The sequence below is a fragment of the Salvelinus fontinalis genome, unplaced genomic scaffold (assembly GCF_029448725.1).
Source record: "Salvelinus fontinalis isolate EN_2023a unplaced genomic scaffold, ASM2944872v1 scaffold_0118, whole genome shotgun sequence".
Classification (NCBI taxonomy): domain Eukaryota; kingdom Metazoa; phylum Chordata; class Actinopteri; order Salmoniformes; family Salmonidae; genus Salvelinus; species Salvelinus fontinalis.
This window is the reverse complement of record NW_026600327.1, coordinates 282046-303798: the sequence shown is the minus strand read 5'-3', so window position 1 is coordinate 303798 and position 21753 is coordinate 282046. Positions and strand designations below refer to the sequence as shown.

General features: G+C 44.5%; 2 protein-coding genes across 3 annotated transcripts in view; one reads left to right on the top strand and one right to left on the bottom strand.

Moving 5' to 3' along the window:
- Positions 1-21753, top strand: part of LOC129843333 (sodium/mannose cotransporter SLC5A10-like) — a 174417-nt gene that overhangs the window by 92360 nt on the left and 60304 nt on the right. For both annotated transcript variants that reach the window (XM_055911968.1, XM_055911967.1), the window contains exon 9: positions 9521-9656. In XM_055911968.1, coding sequence (XP_055767943.1) covers positions 9521-9656 — 136 coding nt within the window. The remainder of the gene's footprint in view (positions 1-9520; positions 9657-21753) is intronic.
- The window catches only part of LOC129843334 (protein FAM83G-like), a 50797-nt gene continuing 35774 nt past the window's right edge, over positions 6731-21753 (bottom strand). Inside the window, exon 6 of the mRNA XM_055911969.1 lies at positions 6731-7096. Within this exon, the coding sequence (XP_055767944.1) occupies positions 6731-7096 (366 nt within the window). The remainder of the gene's footprint in view (positions 7097-21753) is intronic.

Sequence of the window (21753 nt, the reverse complement as noted above, 5' to 3'; positions counted from 1 at the left end):
CTACTGATACACTGACCAGGTAACCTCTATACCCTGACCTCTAACCCTGGGACTGACTGTACTGGCTACACGCTACTGATACACTGACCAGGTAACCTCTAACCCCTGACCTCTAACCCTGGGACTGACTGTACTGGCTACATGCTAATGGTACACTGACCAGGTAACCTCTAACCCCTGACCTCTGACCCTGGGACTGACTGTACTGGCTACACGCTACTGATACACTGACCAGGTAACCTCTAACCCCTGACCTCTAACCCTGGGACTGACTGTACTGGCTACACGCTACTGATACACTGACCAGGTAACCTCTAACCCCTGACCTCTAACCCTGGGACTGACTGTACTGGCTACATGCTACTGATACACTGACCATGTAACCTCTAACCCCTGACCTCTAACCCTGGGACTGACTGTACTGGCTACACGCTACTGATACACTGACCAGGTAACCTCTAACCCCTGACCTCTAACCCTGGGACTGACTGTACTGGCTACATGCTACTGGTACACTGACCAGGTAACCTCTAACCCCTGACCTCTAACCCTGGGACTGACTGTACTGGCTACACGCTACTGGTACACTGACCAGGTAACCTCTAACCCCTGACCTCTAACCCTGGGACTGACTGTACTGGCTACATGCTACTGGTACACTGACCAGGTAACCTCTAACCCCTGACCTCTAACCCTGGGACTGACTGTACTGGCTACATGCTACTGGTACACTGACCAGGTAACCTCTAACCCCTGACCTCTAACCCTGGGACTGACTGTACTGGCTACATGCTACTGATACATTGACCAGGTAACCTCTAACCCCTGACCTCTAACCCCTGACCTCTAACCCTGGGACTGACTGTACTGGCTACATGCTACTGGTACACTGACCAGGTAACCCCTAACCCCTGACCTCTAACCCTGGGACTGACTGTACTGGCTACATGCTACTGATACACTGACCAGGTAACCTCTAACCCCTGACCTCTAACCCTGGGACTGACTGTACTGGCTACATGCTACTGATACACTGACCAGGTAACCTCTAACCCCTGACCTCTAACCCTGGGACTGACTGTACTGGCTACATGCTAATGGTACAATGACCAGGTAACCTCTAACCCCTGACCTCTAACCCTGGGACTGACTGTACTGGCTACATGCTACTGGTACACTGACCAGGTAACCTCTAACCCCTGACCTCTAACCCTGGGACTGACTGTACTGGCTACATGCTACTGATACACTGACCAGGTAACCTCTAACCCCTGACCTCTAACCCTGGGACTGACTGTACTGGCTACACGCTACTGATACACTGACCAGGTAACCTCTAACCCCTGACCTCTAACCCTGGGACTGACTGTACTGGCTGCATGCTAATGGTACACTGACCAGGTAACCTCTAACCCCTGACCTCTAACCCTGGGACTGACTGTACTGGCTACATGCTACTGATACACTGACCAGGTAACCTCTAACCCCTGACCTCTAACCCCTGACCTTTCACTCATAACAGTAAAAACCAACCAACAACGTTCAGTCAAGATCACTTTATTGATAACATTCTCCTAACGTTTTAACAACGTTCATGTCCAACATTGGAAAAATCTGCCATCGTTTCAAAAACGTTACTCCCAGCCCCTATAGTCCCAGTAACCAATCAGAGTGAGCGTTAGGCCACCCAGAGTCTCTCCAGGCAAGTAAACCTAGCTGGTCAGACTACGGAGGCCCGGAGAGGACAGCCCTCTCAAACAGAGGAACATCTAATAAAGGTCCTTATATCTTAAGGTTTCAACAAACGTCCAGATCGCCCCATTGGCCAGGAAAAGACCATGTTTAAAAAAAAAAACATTCCAAAACATTTCTGGCAAATGTCCTGCAAACATTCAATTCATGTGACAGTAGACAGACATCCCAGACAAGGTGAGTTACAGGTAGAGACAGCGATGCACAAAGTAAACAGCAGAATTGGACGACTTCTGCGAAAACTAAGAATATGAAGTGAGAGGCTAAACTTATCCTCTGTTTTGGTCCTACAGCTATCACGTTGTATCTGTTTTGGTCCTACAGCTATCACGTTGTATCTGTCTTGGTCCTACAGCTATCACGTTGTATCTGTCTTGGTCCTACAGCTATCACGTTGTATCTGTCTTGGTCCTACAGCTATCACGTTGTATCTGTCTTGGTCCTACAGCTATCACGTTGTATCTGTCTTGGTCCTACAGCTATCACGTTGTATCTGTCTTGGTCCTACAGCTATCACGTTGTATCTGTCTTGGTCCTACAGCTATCACGTTGTATCTGTCTTGGTCCTACAGCTATCACGTTGTATCTGTCTTGGTCCTACAGCTATCACGTTGTATCTGTCTTGGTCCTACAGCTATCACGTTGTATCTGTCTTGGTCCTACAGCTATCACGTTGTATCTGTCTTGGTCCTACAGCTATCACGTTGTATCTGTCTTGGTCCTACAGCTATCACGTTGTATCTGTTCTGGTCCTACAGCTATCACGTTGTATCTGTCTTGGTCCTACAGCTATCACGTTGTATCTGTTTTGGTCCTACAGCTATCACGTTGTATCTGTCTTGGTCCTACAGCTATCACGTTGTATCTGTCTTGGTCCTACAGCTATCACGTTGTATCTGTTCAGGTCCTACAGCTATCACGTTGTATCTGTCTTGGTCCTACAGCTATCACGTTGTATCTGTCTTGGTCCTACAGCTATCACGTTGTATCTGTCTTGGTCCTACAGCTATCACGTTGTATCTGTCTTGGTCCTACAGCTATCACGTTGTATCTGTCTTGGTCCTACAGCTATCACGTTGTATCTGTCTTGGTCCTACAGCTATCACGTTGTATCTGTCTTGGTCCTACAGCTATCACGTTGTATCTGTCTTGGTCCTACAGCTATCACGTTGTATCTGTCTTGGTCCTACAGCTATCACGTGGTATCTGTTTTGGTCCTACAGCTATCACGTTGTATCTGTCTTGGTCCTACAGCTATCACGTTGTATCTGTCTTGGTCCTACAGCTATCACGTTGTATCTGTCTTGGTCCTACAGCTATCACGTTGTATCTGTCTTGGTCCTACAGCTATCACGTTGTATCTGTCTTGGTCCTACAGCTATCACGTTGTATCTGTCTTGGTCCTACAGCTATCACGTTGTATCTGTCTTGGTCCTACAGCTATCACGTTGTATCTGTCTTGGTCCTACAGCTATCACGTTGTATCTGTTTTGGTCCTACAGCTATCACGTTGTATCTGTCTTGGTCCTACAGCTATCACGTTGTATCTGTCTTGGTCCTACAGCTATCACGTTGTATCTGTCTTGGTCCTACAGCTATCACGTTGTATCTGTCTTGGTCCTACAGCTATCACGTTGTATCTGTCTTGGTCCTACAGCTATCACGTTGTATCTGTCTTGGTCCTACAGCTATCACGTTGTATCTGTCTTGGTACTACAGCTATCACGTTGTATCTGTCTTGGTCCTACAGCTATCACGTTGTATCTGTCTTGGTCCTACAGCTATCACGTTGTATCTGTCTTGGTCCTACAGCTATCACGTTGTATCTGTTCTGGTCCTACAGCTATCACGTTGTATCTGTCTTGGTCCTACAGCTATCACGTTGTATCTGTCTTGGTCCTACAGCTATCACGTTGTATCTGTCTTGGTCCTACAGCTATCACGTTGTATCTGTCTTGGTCCTACAGCTATCACGTTGTATCTGTCTTGGTCCTACAGCTATCACGTTGTATCTGTCTTGGTACTACAGCTATGACGTATCTGTTTTGGTCCTACTAGAATATGAAGTGAGAGGCTAAACTTATCCTCTGTTTTGGTCCAGCAGCTATCACGTGGTATCTGTCTTGGTACTACAGCTATCACGTTGTATCTGTCTTGGTCCTACAGCTATCACGTTGTATCTGTCTTGGTCCTACAGCTATCACGTTGTATCTGTTCTGGTCCTACAGCTATCACGTTGTATCTGTTCTGGTCCTACAGCTATCACGTTGTATCTGTCTTGGTCCTACAGCTATCACGTTGTATCTGTCTTGGTCCTACAGCTATCACGTTGTATCTGTTCAGGTCCTACAGCTATCACGTTGTATCTGTCTTGGTCCTACAGCTATCACGTTGTATCTGTCTTGGTCCTACAGCTATCACGTTGTATCTGTCTTGGTCCTACAGCTATCACGTTGTATCTGTCTTGGTCCTACAGCTATCACGTTGTATCTGTCTTGGTCCTACAGCTATCACGTTGTATCTGTCTTGGTCCTACAGCTATCACGTTGTATCTGTCTTGGTCCTACAGCTATCACGTTGTATCTGTCTTGGTCCTACAGCTATCACGTTGTATCTGTCTTGGTCCTACAGCTATCACGTTGTATCTGTCTTGGTCCTACAGCTATCACGTTGTATCTGTCTTGGTCCTACAGCTATCACGTTGTATCTGTCTTGGTCCTACAGCTATCACGTTGTATCTGTCTTGGTCCTACAGCTATCACGTTGTATCTGTCTTGGTCCTACAGCTATCACGTTGTATCTGTCTTGGTCCTACAGCTATCACGTTGTATCTGTCTTGGTCCTACAGCTATCACGTTGTATCTGTCTTGGTCCTACAGCTATCACGTTGTATCTGTCTTGGTCCTACAGCTATCACGTTGTATCTGTCTTGGTCCTACAGCTATCACGTTGTATCTGTCTTGGTCCTACAGCTATCACGTTGTATCTGTCTTGGTCCTACAGCTATCACGTTGTATCTGTCTTGGTCCTACAGCTATCACGTATCTGTTTTGGTCCTACTAGAATATGAAGTGAGAGGCTAAACTTATCCTCTGTTTTGGTCCAGCAGCTATCACGTTGTAGCAGAGTGAATCATGAGCACCTGTGCTGATACCCTGATACCTGTATCATGTTCATCTGCAATATTCTCTGTTCATCCTGCCGAGTCCCATTTTCAACATTCACATAACGTTCTTTAAACAATAGAGAAACATCCAGAAAATGTCCAGTCAAGTTATTAATCTGGTCAGAGCAACCAATCAGACACATGATCTGGTCAGAGCAACCAATCAGACACATGATCTGGTCAAAGCAACCAATCAGATACATGATCTGGTCAAAGCAACCAATCAGACACATGATCTGGTCAGAGCAACCAATCAGACACATGATCTGGTCAAAGCAACCAATCAGACACATGATCTGGTCAGAGCAACCAATCAGACACATGATCTGGTCAGAGCAACCAATCAGACACATGATCTGGTCAGAGCAACCAATCAGACACATGATCTGGTCAGAGCAACCAATCAGACACATGATCTGGTCAAAGCAACCAATCAGATACATGATCTGGTCAGAGCAACCAATCAGACACATGATCTGGTCAAAGCAACCAATCAGACACATGATCTGGTCAAAGCAACCAATCAGACACATGATCTGGTCAGAGCAACCAATCAGACACATGATCTGGTCAGAGCAACCAATCAGACACATGATCTGGTCAGAGCAACCAATCAGACACATGATCTGGTCAGAGCAACCAATCAGACACATGATCTGGTCAAAGCAACCAATCAGACACATGATCTGGTCAAAGCAACCAATCAGACACATGATCTGGTCAGAGCAACCAATCAGACACATGATCTGGTCAGAGCAACCAATCAGACACATGATCTGGTCAGAGCAACCAATCAGACACATGATCTGGTCAAAGCAACCAATCAGATACATGATCTGGTCAGAGCAACCAATCAGACACATGATCTGGTCAAAGCAACCAATCAGACACATGATCTGGTCAAAGCAACCAATCAGACACATGATCTGGTCAGAGCAACCAATCAGACACATGATCTGGTCAGAGCAACCAATCAGACACATGATCTGGTCAGAGCAACCAATCAGACACATGATCTGGTCAGAGCAACCAATCAGACACATGATCTGGTCAAAGCAACCAATCAGACACATGATCTGGTCAAAGCAACCAATCAGACACATGATCTGGTCAGAGCAACCAATCAGACACATGATCTGGTCAGAGCAACCAATCAGACACATGATCTGAACAGAGCAACCAATCAGACACATGATCTGGTCAGAGCAACCAATCAGACACATGATCTGGTCAGAGCAACCAATCAGACACATGATCTGGTCAGAGCAACCAATCAGACACGTGATCTGGTCAAAGCAACCAATCAGACACGTGATCTGGTCAGAGCAACCAATCAGGTACATGATCTGGTCAGAGCAACCAATCAGATACATGATCTGGTCAGAGCAACCAATCAGACACATGATCTGGTCAAAGCAACCAATCAGATACATGATCTGGTCAGAGCAACCAATCAGACACATGATCTGGTCAGAGCAACCAATCAGACACATGATCTGGTCAGAGCAACCAATCAGATACATGACCTGGTCAGAGCAACCAATCAGACACATGATCTGGTCAGAGCAACCAATCAGACACATGATCTGATCAGAGCAACCAATCAGACACATGATCTGGTCAGAGCAACCAATCAGACACATGATCTGGTCAGAGCAACCAATCAGACACATGATCTGGTCAAAGCAACCAATCAGACACATGATCTGGTCAAAGCAACCAATCAGACAAACATAAAAAACAACAACATCCAGTTACATTGTCTGTTTAACTTCCTGCTAGCCGTCCCATTGGTCCATACATTAGCCAATCCTAGCCGACCTCCTTGTTGTCAAGCGACGCTTTCGTCTGTGAGGCTATATACCGCCCCCTCAGTAGTTGATTGGTCAGTTTGGAGAAGGACACGCCCATAGCTCCTGCCGGAATGGATGCTCGACGTGGGGAGGCGTGGCCAGGGGAAAGTCCCGCCCCTTTGTAGGCAGGGCTGTGTCGTCGTGGCGACCGGCTGGAGCGAGTATCGGAGGGCTGCAGTGATTGGCCCTGCAAGTAGCGATGTCCTCCAATCACAGGGCACGATGCTAGTGGCGAGCGGTGGACACTTCCTGGTTTGGCAATGACGACTTTAGTCCTGCATCTCTGGCGACCATCACGACCTGGCGACCTGGAGCTCTGAAACAACTAGAGAGTCAGAGAGAGAGTTAGTTAGACTGAGTCAGAGAGAGAGTTAGTTAGACTGAGTCAGAGAGAGAGAGGGAGCGTTAGTTAGACTGAGTCAGAGAGAGGGAGCGTTAGTTAGACTGAGTCAGAGAGAGAGTTAGTTAGACTGAGTCAGAGAGAGAGAGGGAGTTAGTTAGACTGAGTCAGAGAGAGAGAGGGAGCGTTAGTTAGACTGAGTCAGAGAGAGAGAGGGAGCGTTAGTTAGACTGAGTCAGAGAGAGGGAGCGTTAGTTAGACTGAGTCAGAGAGAGAGGGAGCGTTAGTTAGACTGAGTCAGAGAGAGGGAGTTAGTTAGACTGAGTCAGAGAGAGAGAGGGAGCGTTAGTTAGACTGAGTCAGAGAGAGAGAGAGCGTTAGTTAGACTGAGTCAGAGAGGGGGAGCGTTAGTTAGACTGAGTCAGAGAGAGAGGGAGCGTTAGTTAGACTGAGTCAGAGAGAGAGGGAGCGTTAGTTAGACTGAGTCAGAGAGAGAGAGAGCGTTAGTTAGACTGAGTCAGAGAGAGAGGGAGCGTTAGTTAGACTGAGTCAGAGAGAGAGTTAGTTAGACTGAGTCAGAGAGAGAGGGAGCGTTAGTTAGACTGAGTCAGAGAGGGGGAGCGTTAGTTAGACTGAGTCAGAGAGAGAGGGAGTTAGTTAGACTGAGTCAGAGAGAGAGAGGGAGTGTTACAGTTAGACTGAGTCAGAGAGAGAGAGCGTTAGTTAGACTGAGTCAGAGAGAGAGGGAGCGTTAGTTAGACTGAGTCAGAGAGAGAGAGGGAGCGTTAGTTAGACTGAGTCAGAGAGAGAGGGAGCGTTAGTTAGACTGAGTCAGAGAGGGGGAGCGTTAGTTAGACTGAGTCAGAGAGAGAGGGAGCGTTAGTTAGACTGAGTCAGAGAGAGAGGGAGCGTTAGTTAGACTGAGTCAGAGAGAGGGAGTGAGCGTTAGTTAGACTGAGTCAGAGAGAGAGGGAGTGTTAGTTAGACTGAGTCAGAGAGAGAGAGGGAGCGTTAGTTAGACTGAGTCAGAGAGAGAGGGAGTTAGTTAGACTGAGTCAGAGAGGGGGAGCGTTAGTTAGACTGAGTCAGAGAGAGAGGGAGCGTTAGTTAGACTGAGTCAGAGAGAGGGAGTTAGTTAGACTGAGTCAGAGAGAGAGAGGGAGCGTTAGTTAGACTGAGTCAGAGAGAGAGAGAGCGTTAGTTAGACTGAGTCAGAGAGGGGGAGCGTTAGTTAGACTGAGTCAGAGAGAGAGAGAGCGTTAGTTAGACTGAGTCAGAGAGGGGGAGCGTTAGTTAGACTGAGTCAGAGAGAGAGGGAGTTAGTTAGACTGAGTCAGAGAGAGAGGGAGCGTTAGTTAGACTGAGTCAGAGAGAGAGGGAGCGTTAGTTAGACTGAGTCAGAGAGAGAGGGAGCGTTAGTTAGACTGAGTCAGAGAGAGAGGGAGTTAGTTAGACTGAGTCAGAGAGAGAGGGAGCGTTAGTTAGACTGAGTCAGAGAGAGAGGGAGCGTTAGTTAGACTGAGTCAGAGAGAGAGAGAGCGTTAGTTAGACTGAGTCAGAGAGGGGGAGCGTTAGTTAGACTGAGTCAGAGAGAGAGAGAGCGTTAGTTAGACTGAGTCAGAGAGGGGGAGCGTTAGTTAGACTGAGTCAGAGAGAGAGGGAGTTAGTTAGACTGAGTCAGAGAGAGAGGGAGCGTTAGTTAGACTGAGTCAGAGAGAGAGGGAGCGTTAGTTAGACTGAGTCAGAGAGAGAGGGAGTTAGTTAGACTGAGTCAGAGAGAGAGGGAGCGTTAGTTAGACTGAGTCAGAGAGAGAGGGAGCGTTAGTTAGACTGAGTCAGAGAGAGAGGGAGCGTTAGTTAGACTGAGTCAGAGAGAGAGGGAGCGTTAGTTAGACTGAGTCAGAGAGAGAGGGAGCGTTAGTTAGACTGAGTCAGAGAGAGAGAGGGAGCGTTAGTTAGACTGAGTCAGAGAGAGGGAGCGTTAGTTAGACTGAGTCAGAGAGAGGGAGCGTTAGTTAGACTGAGTCAGAGAGAGAGGGAGCGTTAGTTAGACTGAGTCAGAGAGAGAGGGAGCGTTAGTTAGACTGAGTCAGAGAGAGAGGGAGCGTTAGTTAGACTGAGTCAGAGAGAGAGGGAGTTAGTTAGACTGAGTCAGAGAGAGAGGGAGCGTTAGTTAGACTGAGTCAGAGAGAGAGGGAGCGTTAGTTAGACTGAGTCAGAGAGAGAGGGAGTTAGTTAGACATTTCTATTGGTCATGAAGACACTCTTTATGTTAAATTGACTCACTGTCTCATACATTCTGTGTGTGTGTGTGTGTGTGTGTGTGTGTGTGTGTGTGTGTGTGTGTGTGTGTGTGTGTGTGTGTGTGTGTGTGTGTGTGTGTGTGTGTGTGTGTGTGTGTGTGTTTAGGTGATCGTGCAGAGGTCCCTGTCAGCTAAGAACCTGTCTCATGCCAAAGGAGCTTCTATCCTGGCGTCCTACCTCAAGATGTTACCGTTTATATTCATCATACTTCCAGGCATGATCAGCAGAGCTCTGTACCCAGGTAACACCCAGCCCTCTGAGTCTGTACCCAGGTAACACCCAGCCCTCTGAGTCTGTACCCAGGTAACACACAGCCCTCTGAGTCTGTACCCAGGTAACACCCAGCCCTCTGAGTCTGTACCCAGGTAACACACAGCCCTCTGAGTCTGTACCCAGGTAACACCCAGCCCTCTGAGTCTGTACCCAGGTAACACACAGCCCTCTGAGTCTGTACCCAGGTAACACACAGCCCTCTGAGTCTGTACCCAGGTAACACCCAGCCCTTTGAGTCTGTACCCAGGTAACACCCTGCCCTCTGAGTCTGTACCCAGGTAACACCCAGCCCTCTGAGTCTGTACCCAGGTAACACCCAGCCCTCTGAGTCTGTACCCAGGTAACACCCAGCCCTCTGAGTCTGTACCAGGTAACACCCAGGTAACACCCAGCCCTCTGAGTCTGTACCCAGGTAACACCCAGCCCTCTGAGTCTGTACCCAGGTAACACCCTGCCCTCTGAGTCTGTACCCAGGTAACACCCAGCCCTCTGAGTCTGTACCCAGGTAACACCCAGCCCTCTGAGTCTGTACCAGGTAACACCCAGGTAACACCCAGCCCTCTGAGTCTGTACCCAGGTAGCACCCGGCCCTCTGAGTCTGTACCCAGGTAGCACCCAGCCCTCTGAGTCTGTACCCAGGTAACACCCGGCCCTCTGAGTCTGTACCCAGGTAACACCCAGCCCTCTGAGTCTGTACCCAGGTAACACCCAGCCCTCTGAGTCTGTACCCAGGTAACACACGGCCCTCTGAGCCTGTACCCAGGTAACACACGGCCCTCTGAGTCTGTACCAGGTAACACCCAGGTAACACCCAGCCCTCTGAGTCTGTACCCAGGTAGCACCCGGCCCTCTGAGTCTGTACCCAGGTAGCACCCAGCCCTCTGAGTCTGTACCCAGGTAACACCCTGCCCTCTGAGTCTGTACCCAGGTAACACCCAGCCCTCTGAGTCTGTACCCAGGTAACACCCAGCCCTCTGAGTCTGTACCAGGTAACACCCAGGTAACACCCAGCCCTCTGAGTCTGTACCCAGGTAGCACCCGGCCCTCTGAGTCTGTACCCAGGTAGCACCCAGCCCTCTGAGTCTGTACCCAGGTAACACCCGGCCCTCTGAGTCTGTACCCAGGTAACACCCAGCCCTCTGAGTCTGTACCCAGGTAACACCCAGCCCTCTGAGTCTGTACCCAGGTAACACACGGCCCTCTGAGCCTGTACCCAGGTAACACACGGCCCTCTGAGTCTGTACCAGGTAACACCCAGGTAACACCCAGCCCTCTGAGTCTGTACCCAGGTAGCACCCGGCCCTCTGAGTCTGTACCCAGGTAACACCCAGCCCTCTGAGTCTGTACCCAGGTAGCACCCGGCCCTCTGAGTCTGTACCCAGGTAACACCCAGCCCTCTGAGTCTGTACCAGGTAACACCCAGGTAACACCCAGCCCTCTGAGTCTGTACCCAGGTAACACCCAGCCCTCTGAGTCTGTACCAGGTAACACCCAGGTAACACCCAGCCCTCTGAGTCTGTACCCAGGTAACACCCAGCCCTCTGAGTCTGTACCCAGGTAACACCCTGCCCTCTGAGTCTGTACCCAGGTAACACCCAGCCCTCTGAGTCTGTACCCAGGTAACACCCAGCCCTCTGAGTCTGTACCAGGTAACACCCAGGTAACACCCAGCCCTCTGAGTCTGTACCCAGGTAGCACCCGGCCCTCTGAGTCTGTACCCAGGTAGCACCCAGCCCTCTGAGTCTGTACCCAGGTAACACCCGGCCCTCTGAGTCTGTACCCAGGTAACACCCAGCCCTCTGAGTCTGTACCCAGGTAACACCCAGCCCTCAGTCTGTACCCAGGTAACACCCAGCCCTCTGAGTCTGTACCAGGTAACACCCAGCCCACCGAGTCTGTACCCAGGTTACACCCAGCCCTCTGAGTCTGTACCCAGGTAACACCCAGCCCTCTGAGGCTGTACCCAGGTAACACACAGCCCTCTGAGTCTGTACCCAGGTAACACCCAGCCCTCTGAGTCTGTACCCAGGTAACACCCAGCCCTCTGAGTCTGTACCCAGGTAACACCCAGCCCTCTGAGTCTGTACCCAGGTAACACCAGCCAATCACGGCCGGTTGTGATACAGAATGGTTATTCAATAACTTCCTTTAAACTTTCAGTTAGTTGACCTCTGACCCCTTTCAGTGTTTCAATAAGACTTTAATTAACACTCCTAGACTGGTCTGGACCCCTTTCAGTGTTTCAATAAGACTTTAATTAACACTCCTAGACTGCTCTGGACCCCTTTCAGTGTTTCAATAAGACTTTAATTAACACTCCTAGACTGGTCTGGACCCCTTTCAGTGTTTCAATAAGACTTTAATTAACACTCCTAGACTGGTCTGGACCCCTTTCAGTGTTTCAATAAGACTTTTATTAACACTCCTAGACTGCTCTGACCCCTTTCAGTGTTTCAATAAGACTTTAATTAACACTCCTAGACTGGTCTGGACCCCTTTCAGTGTTTCAATAAGACTTTAATTAACACTCCTAGACTGGTCTGGACCCCTTTCAGTGTTTCAATAAGACTTTTATTAACACTCCTAGACTGGTCTGACCCCTTTCAGTGTTTCAATAAGACTTTAATTAACACTCCTAGACTGGTCTGGACCCCTTTCAGTGTTTCAATAAGACTTTTATTAACACTCTGGACCCCTTTCAGTGTTTCAATAAGACTTTTATTAACACTCCTAGACTGCTCTGGACCCCTTTCAGTGTTTCAATAAGACTTTAATTAACACTCCTAGACTGCTCTGGACCCCTTTCAGTGTTTCAATAAGACTTTAATTAACACTCCTAGACTGCTCTGACCCCTTTCAGTGTTTCAATAAGACTTTAATTAACACTCCTAGACTGGTCTGGACCCCTTTCAGTGTTTCAATAAGACTTTAATTAACACTCCTAGACTGGTCTGGACCCCTTTCAGTGTTTCAATAAGACTTTAACACTCCTAGACTGCTCTGGACCCCTTTCAGTGTTTCAATAAGACTTTAATTAACACTCCTAGACTGGTCTGGACCCCTTTCAGTGTTTCAATAAGACTTTTATTAACACTCCTAGACTGCTCTGGACCCCTTTCAGTGTTTCAATAAGACTTTAATTAACACTCCTAGACTGGTCTGACCCCTTTCAGTGTTTCAATAAGACTTTTATTAACACTCCTAGACTGGTCTGGACCCCTTTCAGTGTTTCAATAAGACTTTAATTAACACTCCTAGACTGGTCTGGACCCCTTTCAGTGTTTCAATAAGACTTTTATTAACACTCCTAGACTGGTCTGGACCCCTTTCAGTGTTTCAATAAGACTTTTATTAACACTCCTAGACTGCTCTGACCCCTTTCAGTGTTTCAATAAGACTTTAACACTCCTAGACTGGTCTGGACCCCTTTCAGTGTTTCAATAAGACTTTTATTAACACTCCTAGACTGGTCTGGACCCCTTTCAGTGTTTCAATAAGACTTTAATTAACACTCCTAGACTGGTCTGGACCCCTTTCAGTGTTTCAATAAGACTTTTATTAACACTCTGGACCCCTTTCAGTGTTTCAATAAGACTTTTATTAACACTCTGGACCCCTTTCAGTGTTTCAATAAGACTTTAATTAACACTCCTAGACTGGTCTGGACCCCTTTCAGTGTTTCAATAAGACTTTTATTAACACTCTGGACCCCTTTCAGTGTTTCAATAAGACTTTAATTAACACTCCTAGACTGGTCTGACCCCTTTCAGTGTTTCAATAAGACTTTTATTAACACTCCTAGACTGGTCTGGACCCCTTTCAGTGTTTCAATAAGACTTTAATTAACACTCCTAGACTGTTCTGGACCCCTTTCAGTGTTTCAATAAGACTTTTATTAACACTCTGGACCCCTTTCAGTGTTTCAATAAGACTTTTATTAACACTCTGGACCCCTTTCAGTGTTTCAATAAGACTTTTATTAACACTCCTAGACTGCTCTGACCCCTTTCAGTGTTTCAATAAGACTTTTATTAACACTCCTAGACTGGTCTGACCCCTTTCAGTGTTTCAATAAGACTTTTATTAACACTCCTAGACTGGTCTGGACCCCTTTCAGTGTTTCAATAAGACTTTTATTAACACTCCTAGACTGGTCTGGACCCCTTTCAGTGTTTCAATAAGACTTTAATTAACACTCCTAGACTGGTCTGGACCCCTTTCAGTGTTTCAATACGACTTTAATTAACACTCTGGACCCCTTTCAGTGTTTCAATAAGACTTTTATTAACACTCCTAGACTGGTCTGGACCCCTTTCAGTGTTTCAATAAGACTTTAATTAACACTCCTAGACTGCTCTGGACCCCTTTCAGTGTTTCAATAAGACTTTTATTAACACTCCTAGACTGGTCTGGACCCCTTTCAGTGTTTCAATAAGACTTTAATTAACACTCCTAGACTGGTCTGGACCCCTTTCAGTGTTTCAATAAGACTTTTATTAACACTCCTAGACTGCTCTGGACCCCTTTCAGTGTTTCAATAAGACTTTAATTAACACTCCTAGACTGGTCTGACCCCTTTCAGTGTTTCAATAAGACTTTTATTAACACTCCTAGACTGCTCTGACCCCTTTCAGTGTTTCAATAAGACTTTAATTAACACTCCTAGACTGGTCTGACCCCTTTCAGTGTTTCAATAAGACTTTTATTAACACTCTGGACCCCTTTCAGTGTTTCAATAAGACTTTTATTAACACTCTGGACCCCTTTCAGTGTTTCAATTAGACTTTTATTAACACTCCTAGACTGGTCTGGACCCCTTTCAGTGTTTCAATAAGACTTTAATTAACACTCCTAGACTGCTCTGGACCCCTTTCAGTGTTTCAATAAGACTTTTATTAACACTCCTAGACTGGTCTGGACCCCTTTCAGTGTTTCAATAAGACTTTAATTAACACTCCTAGACTGGTCTGGACCCCTTTCAGTGTTTCAATAAGACTTTAATTAACACTCCTAGACTGGTCTGGACCCCTTTCAGTGTTTCAATAAGACTTTTATTAACACTCCTAGACTGGTCTGGACCCCTTTCAGTGTTTCAATAAGACTTTTATTAACACTCTGGACCCCTTTCAGTGTTTCAATAAGACTTTTATTAACACTCCTAGACTGGTCTGGACCCCTTTCAGTGTTTCAATAAGACTTTTATTAACACTCCTAGACTGGTCTGGACCCCTTTCAGTGTTTCAATAAGACTTTAATTAACACTCCTAGACTGGTCTGGACCCCTTTCAGTGTTTCAATAAGACTTTTATTAACACTCCTAGACTGCTCTGGACCCCTTTCAGTGTTTCAATAAGACTTTTATTAACACTCCTAGACTGGTCTGGACCCCTTTCAGTGTTTCAATAAGACTTTTATTAACACTCCTAGACTGGTCTGGACCCCTTTCAGTGTTTCAATAAGACTTTTATTAACACTCCTAGACTGGTCTGGACCCCTTTCAGTGTTTCAATAAGACTTTTATTAACACTCCTAGACTGGTCTGACCCCTTTCAGTGTTTCAATAAGACTTTAATTAACACTCCTAGACTGGTCTGGACCCCTTTCAGTGTTTCAATAAGACTTTAATTAACACTCCTAGACTGGTCTGGACCCCTTTCAGTGTTTCAATAAGACTTTAATTAACACTCCTAGACTGTTCTGACCCCTTTCAGTGTTTCAATAAGACTTTTATTAACACTCCTAGACTGGTCTGGACCCCTTTCAGTGTTTCAATAAGACTTTTATTAACACTCCTAGACTGGTCTGGACCCCTTTCAGTGTTTCAATAAGACTTTTATTAACACTCCGAGACTGCTCTGACCCCTTTCAGTGTTTCAATAAGACTTTAATTAACACTCCTAGACTGGTCTGGACCCCTTTCAGTGTTTCAATAAGACTTTAATTAACACTCCTAGACTGGTCTGGACCCCTTTCAGTGTTTCAATAAGACTTTAATTAACACTCTGGACCCCTTTCAGTGTTTCAATAAGACTTTTATTAACACTCCTAGACTGCTCTGGACCCCTTTCAGTGTTTCAATAAGACTTTTATTAACACTCCTAGACTGGTCTGGACCCCTTTCAGTGTTTCAATAAGACTTTTATTAACACTCTGGACCCCTTTCAGTGTTTCAATAAGACTTTAATTAACACTCCTAGACTGCTCTGACCCCTTTCAGTGTTTCAATAAGACTTTTATTAACACTCCTAGACTGGTCTGGACCCCTTTCAGTGTTTCAATAAGACTTTTATTAACACTCCTAGACTGGTCTGGACCCCTTTCAGTGTTTCAATAAGACTTTTATTAACACTCCTAGACTGGTCTGGACCCCTTTCAGTGTTTCAATAAGACTTTTATTAACACTCTGGACCCCTTTCAGTGTTTCAATAAGACTTTTATTAACACTCCTAGACTGGTCTGGACCCCTTTCAGTGTTTCAATAAGACTTTAATTAACACTCCTAGACTGGTCTGACCCCTTTCAGTGTTTCAATAAGACTTTTATTAACACTCCTAGACTGGTCTGGACCCCTTTCAGTGTTTCAATAAGACTTTAATTAACACTCCTAGACTGGTCTGGACCCCTTTCAGTGTTTCAATAAGACTTTAATTAACACTCCTAGACTGGTCTGGACCCCTTTCAGTGTTTCAATAAGACTTTTATTAACACTCCTAGACTGGTCTGGACCCCTTTCAGTGTTTCAATAAGACTTTTATTAACACTCCTAGACTGGTCTGGACCCCTTTCAGTGTTTCAATAAGACTTTAATTAACACTCTGGACCCCTTTCAGTGTTTCAATAAGACTTTAATTAACACTCCTAGACTGTTCTGGACCCCTTTCAGTGTTTCAATAAGACTTTAATTAACACTCCTAGACTGGTCTGGACCCCTTTCAGTGTTTCAATAAGACTTTTATTAACACTCTGGACCCCTTTCAGTGTTTCAATAAGACTTTTATTAACACTCCTAGACTGGTCTGGACCCCTTTCAGTGTTTCAATAAGACTTTAATTAACACTCCTAGACTGCTCTGACCCCTTTCAGTGTTTCAATAAGACTTTTATTAACACTCCTAGACTGGTCTGGACCCCTTTCAGTGTTTCAATAAGACTTTTATTAACACTCTGGACCCCTTTCAGTGTTTCAATAAGACTTTTATTAACACTCCTAGACTGGTCTGGACCCCTTTCAGTGTTTCAATAAGACTTTAATTAACACTCTGGACCCCTTTCAGTGTTTCAATAAGACTTTTATTAACACTCCTAGACTGCTCTGGACCCCTTTCAGTGTTTCAATAAGACTTTTATTAACACTCCTAGACTGGTCTGGACCCCTTTCAGTGTTTCAATAAGACTTTTATTAACACTCTGGACCCCTTTCAGTGTTTCAATAAGACTTTAATTAACACTCCTAGACTGCTCTGACCCCTTTCAGTGTTTCAATAAGACTTTTATTAACACTCCTAGACTGCTCTGGACCCCTTTCAGTGTTTCAATAAGACTTTTATTAACACTCCTAGACTGGTCTGGACCCCTTTCAGTGTTTCAATAAGACTTTTATTAACACTCCTAGACTGGTCTGGACCCCTTTCAGTGTTTCAATAAGACTTTTATTAACACTCTGGACCCCTTTCAGTGTTTCAATAAGACTTTTATTAACACTCCTAGACTGGTCTGGACCCCTTTCAGTGTTTCAATAAGACTTTAATTAACACTCCTAGACTGGTCTGACCCCTTTCAGTGTTTCAATAAGACTTTTATTAACACTCCTAGACTGGTCTGGACCCCTTTCAGTGTTTCAATAAGACTTTAATTAACACTCCTAGACTGGTCTGGACCCCTTTCAGTGTTTCAATAAGACTTTAATTAACACTCCTAGACTGGTCTGGACCCCTTTCAGTGTTTCAATAAGACTTTTATTAACACTCCTAGACTGGTCTGGACCCCTTTCAGTGTTTCAATAAGACTTTTATTAACACTCCTAGACTGGTCTGGACCCCTTTCAGTGTTTCAATAAGACTTTAATTAACACTCTGGACCCCTTTCAGTGTTTCAATAAGACTTTAATTAACACTCCTAGACTGTTCTGGACCCCTTTCAGTGTTTCAATAAGACTTTAATTAACACTCCTAGACTGGTCTGGACCCCTTTCAGTGTTTCAATAAGACTTTTATTAACACTCTGGACCCCTTTCAGTGTTTCAATAAGACTTTTATTAACACTCCTAGACTGGTCTGGACCCCTTTCAGTGTTTCAATAAGACTTTAATTAACACTCCTAGACTGCTCTGACCCCTTTCAGTGTTTCAATAAGACTTTTATTAACACTCCTAGACTGGTCTGGACCCCTTTCAGTGTTTCAATAAGACTTTTATTAACACTCTGGACCCCTTTCAGTGTTTCAATAAGACTTTTATTAACACTCCTAGACTGGTCTGGACCCCTTTCAGTGTTTCAATAAGACTTTAATTAACACTCCTAGACTGGTCTGGACCCCTTTCAGTGTTTCAATAAGACTTTAATTAACACTCCTAGACTGGTCTGGACCCCTTTCAGTGTTTCAATAACACTTTTATTAACACTCTAACCCCTTTCAGTGTTTCAATAAGACTTTTATTAACACTCCTAGACTGGTCTGACCCCTTTCAGTGTTTCAATAAGACTTTTATTAACACTCCTAGACTGCTCTGGACCCCTTTCAGTGTTTCAATAAGACTTTTATTAACACTCCTAGACTGGTCTGGACCCCTTTCAGTGTTTCAATAAGACTTTTATTAACACTCTGGACCCCTTTCAGTGTTTCAATAAGACTTTTATTAACACTCCTAGACTGGTCTGACCCCTTTCAGTGTTTCAATAAGACTTTTATTAACACTCCTAGACTGGTCTGGACCCCTTTCAGTGTTTCAATAAGACTTTTATTAACACTCCTAGACTGGTCTGACCCCTTTCAGTGTTTCAATAAGACTTTAATTAACACTCTGGACCCATTTCAGTGTTTCAATAAGACTTTAATTAACACTCTGGACCCCTTTCAGTGTTTCAATAAGACTTTTATTAACACTCCTAGACTGGTCTGGACCCCTTTCAGTGTTTCAATAAGACTTTTATTAACACTCTGGACCCCTTTCAGTGTTTCAATAAGACTTTTATTAACACTCCTAGACTGGTCTGGACCCCTTTCAGTGTTTCAATAAGACTTTTATTAACACTCTGGACCCCTTTCAGTGTTTCAATAAGAGTTTTATTAACACTCCTAGACTGCTCTGACCCCTTTCAGTGTTTCAATAAGACTTTAATTAACACTCCTAGACTGCTCTGACCCCTTTCAGTGTTTCAATAAGACTTTAATTAACACTCCTAGACTGCTCTGACCCCTTTCAGTGTTTCAATAAGACTTTTATTAACACTCCTAGACTGGTCTGGACCCCTTTCAGTGTTTCAATAAGACTTTTATTAACACTCCTAGACTGGTCTGGACCCCTTTCAGTGTTTCAATAAGACTTTTATTAACACTCCTAGACTGGTCTGACCCCTTTCAGTGTTTCAATAAGACTTTTATTAACACTCCTAGACTGGTCTGGACCCCTTTCAGTGTTTCAATAAGACTTTTATTAACACTCCTAGACTGGTCTGGACCCCTTTCAGTGTTTCAATAAGACTTTAATTAACACTCCTAGACTGCTCTGACCCCTTTCAGTGTTTCAATAAGACTTTTATTAACACTCTGGACCCCTTTCAGTGTTTCAATAAGACTTTTATTAACACTCTGGACCCCTTTCAGTGTTTCAATAAGACTTTAATTAACACTCCTAGACTGGTCTGGACCCCTTTCAGTGTTTCAATAAGACTTTTATTAACACTCTGACCCCTTTCAGTGTTTCAATAAGACTTTAATTAACACTCCTAGACTGCTCTGGACCCCTTTCAGTGTTTCAATAAGACTTTTATTAACACTCCTAGACTGGTCTGGACCCCTTTCAGTGTTTCAATAAGACTTTTATTAACACTCCTAGACTGCTCTGACCCCTTTCAGTGTTTCAATAAGACTTTTATTAACACTCCTAGACTGGTCTGGACCCCTTTCAGTGTTTCAATAAGACTTTTATTAACACTCCTAGACTGGTCTGACCCCTTTCAGTGTTTCAATAAGACTTTAATTAACACTCCTAGACTGGTCTGGACCCCTTTCAGTGTTTCAATAAGACTTTTATTAACACTCTGGACCCCTTTCAGTGTTTCAATAAGACTTTTATTAACACTCCTAGACTGGTCTGGACCCCTTTCAGTGTTTCAATAAGACTTTTATTAACACTCTGGACCCCTTTCAGTGTTTCAATAAGACTTTTATTAACACTCCTAGACTGGTCTGGACCCCTTTCAGTGTTTCAATAAGACTTTTATTAACACTCCTAGACTGGTCTGGACCCCTTTCAGTGTTTCAATAAGACTTTTATTAACACTCCTAGACTGGTCTGGACCCCTTTCAGTGTTTCAATAAGACTTTTATTAACACTCCTAGACTGGTCTGGACCCCTTTCAGTGTTTCAATAAGACTTTTATTAACACTCCTAGACTGGTCTGGACCCCTTTCAGTGTTTCAATAAGACTTTTATTAACACTCCTAGACTGGTCTGGACCCCTTTCAGTGTTTCAATAAGACTTTTATTAACACTCCTAGACTGGTCTGGACCCCTTTCAGTGTTTCAATAAGACTTTTATTAACACTCCTAGACTGGTCTGGACCCCTTTCAGTGTTTCAATAAGACTTTTATTAACACTCCTAGACTGCTCTGACCCCTTTCAGTGTTTCAATAAGACTTTTATTAACACTCTGGACCCCTTTCAGTGTTTCAATAAGACTTTTATTAACACTCCTAGACTGGTCTGGACCCCTTTCAGTGTTTCAATAAGACTTTAATTAACACTCCTAGACTGGTCTGACCCCTTTCAGTGTTTCAATAAGACTTTTATTAACACTCCTAGACTGGTCTGGACCCCTTTCAGTGTTTCAATAAGACTTTAATTAACACTCCTAGACTGGTCTGGACCCCTTTCAGTGTTTCAATAAGACTTTAATTAACACTCCTAGACTGCTCTGACCCCTTTCAGTGTTTCAATAAGACTTTAATTAACACTCCTAGACTGGTCTGGACCCCTTTCAGTGTTTCAATAAGACTTTTATTAACACTCTGGACCCCTTTCAGTGTTTCAATAAGACTTTTATTAACACTCCTAGACTGGTCTGGACCCCTTTCAGTGTTTCAATAAGACTTTAATTAACACTCTGGACCCCTTTCAGTGTTTCAATAAGACTTTTATTAACACTCCTAGACTGCTCTGACCCCTTTCAGTGTTTCAATAAGACTTTTATTAACACTCTGGACCCCTTTCAGTGTTTCAATACGACTTTAATTAACACTCTGGACCCCTTTCAGTGTTTCAATAAGACTTTTATTAACACTCCTAGACTGGTCTGGACCCCTTTCAGTGTTTCAATAAGACTTTTATTAACACTCCTAGACTGGTCTGGACCCCTTTCAGTGTTTCAATAAGACTTTAATTAACACTCCTAGACTGGTCTGGACCCCTTTCAGTGTTTCAATAAGACTTTTATTAACACTCCTAGACTGGTCTGGACCCCTTTCAGTGTTTCAATAAGACTTTAATTAACACTCCTAGACTGGTCTGGACCCCTTTCAGTGTTTCAATAAGACTTTTATTATCACTCCTAGACTGGTCTGGACCCCTTTCAGTGTTTCAATAAGACTTTTATTAACACTCCTAGACTGCTCTGGACCCCTTTCAGTGTTTCAATAAGACTTTTATTAACACTCCTAGACTGGTCTGGACCCCTTTCAGTGTTTCAATAAGACTTTTATTAACACTCCTAGACTGGTCTGGACCCCTTTCAGTGTTTCAATAAGACTTTAATTAACACTCCTAGACTGGTCTGACCCCTTTCAGTGTTTCAATAAGACTTTTATTAACACTCCTAGACTGGTCTGGACCCCTTTCAGTGTTTCAA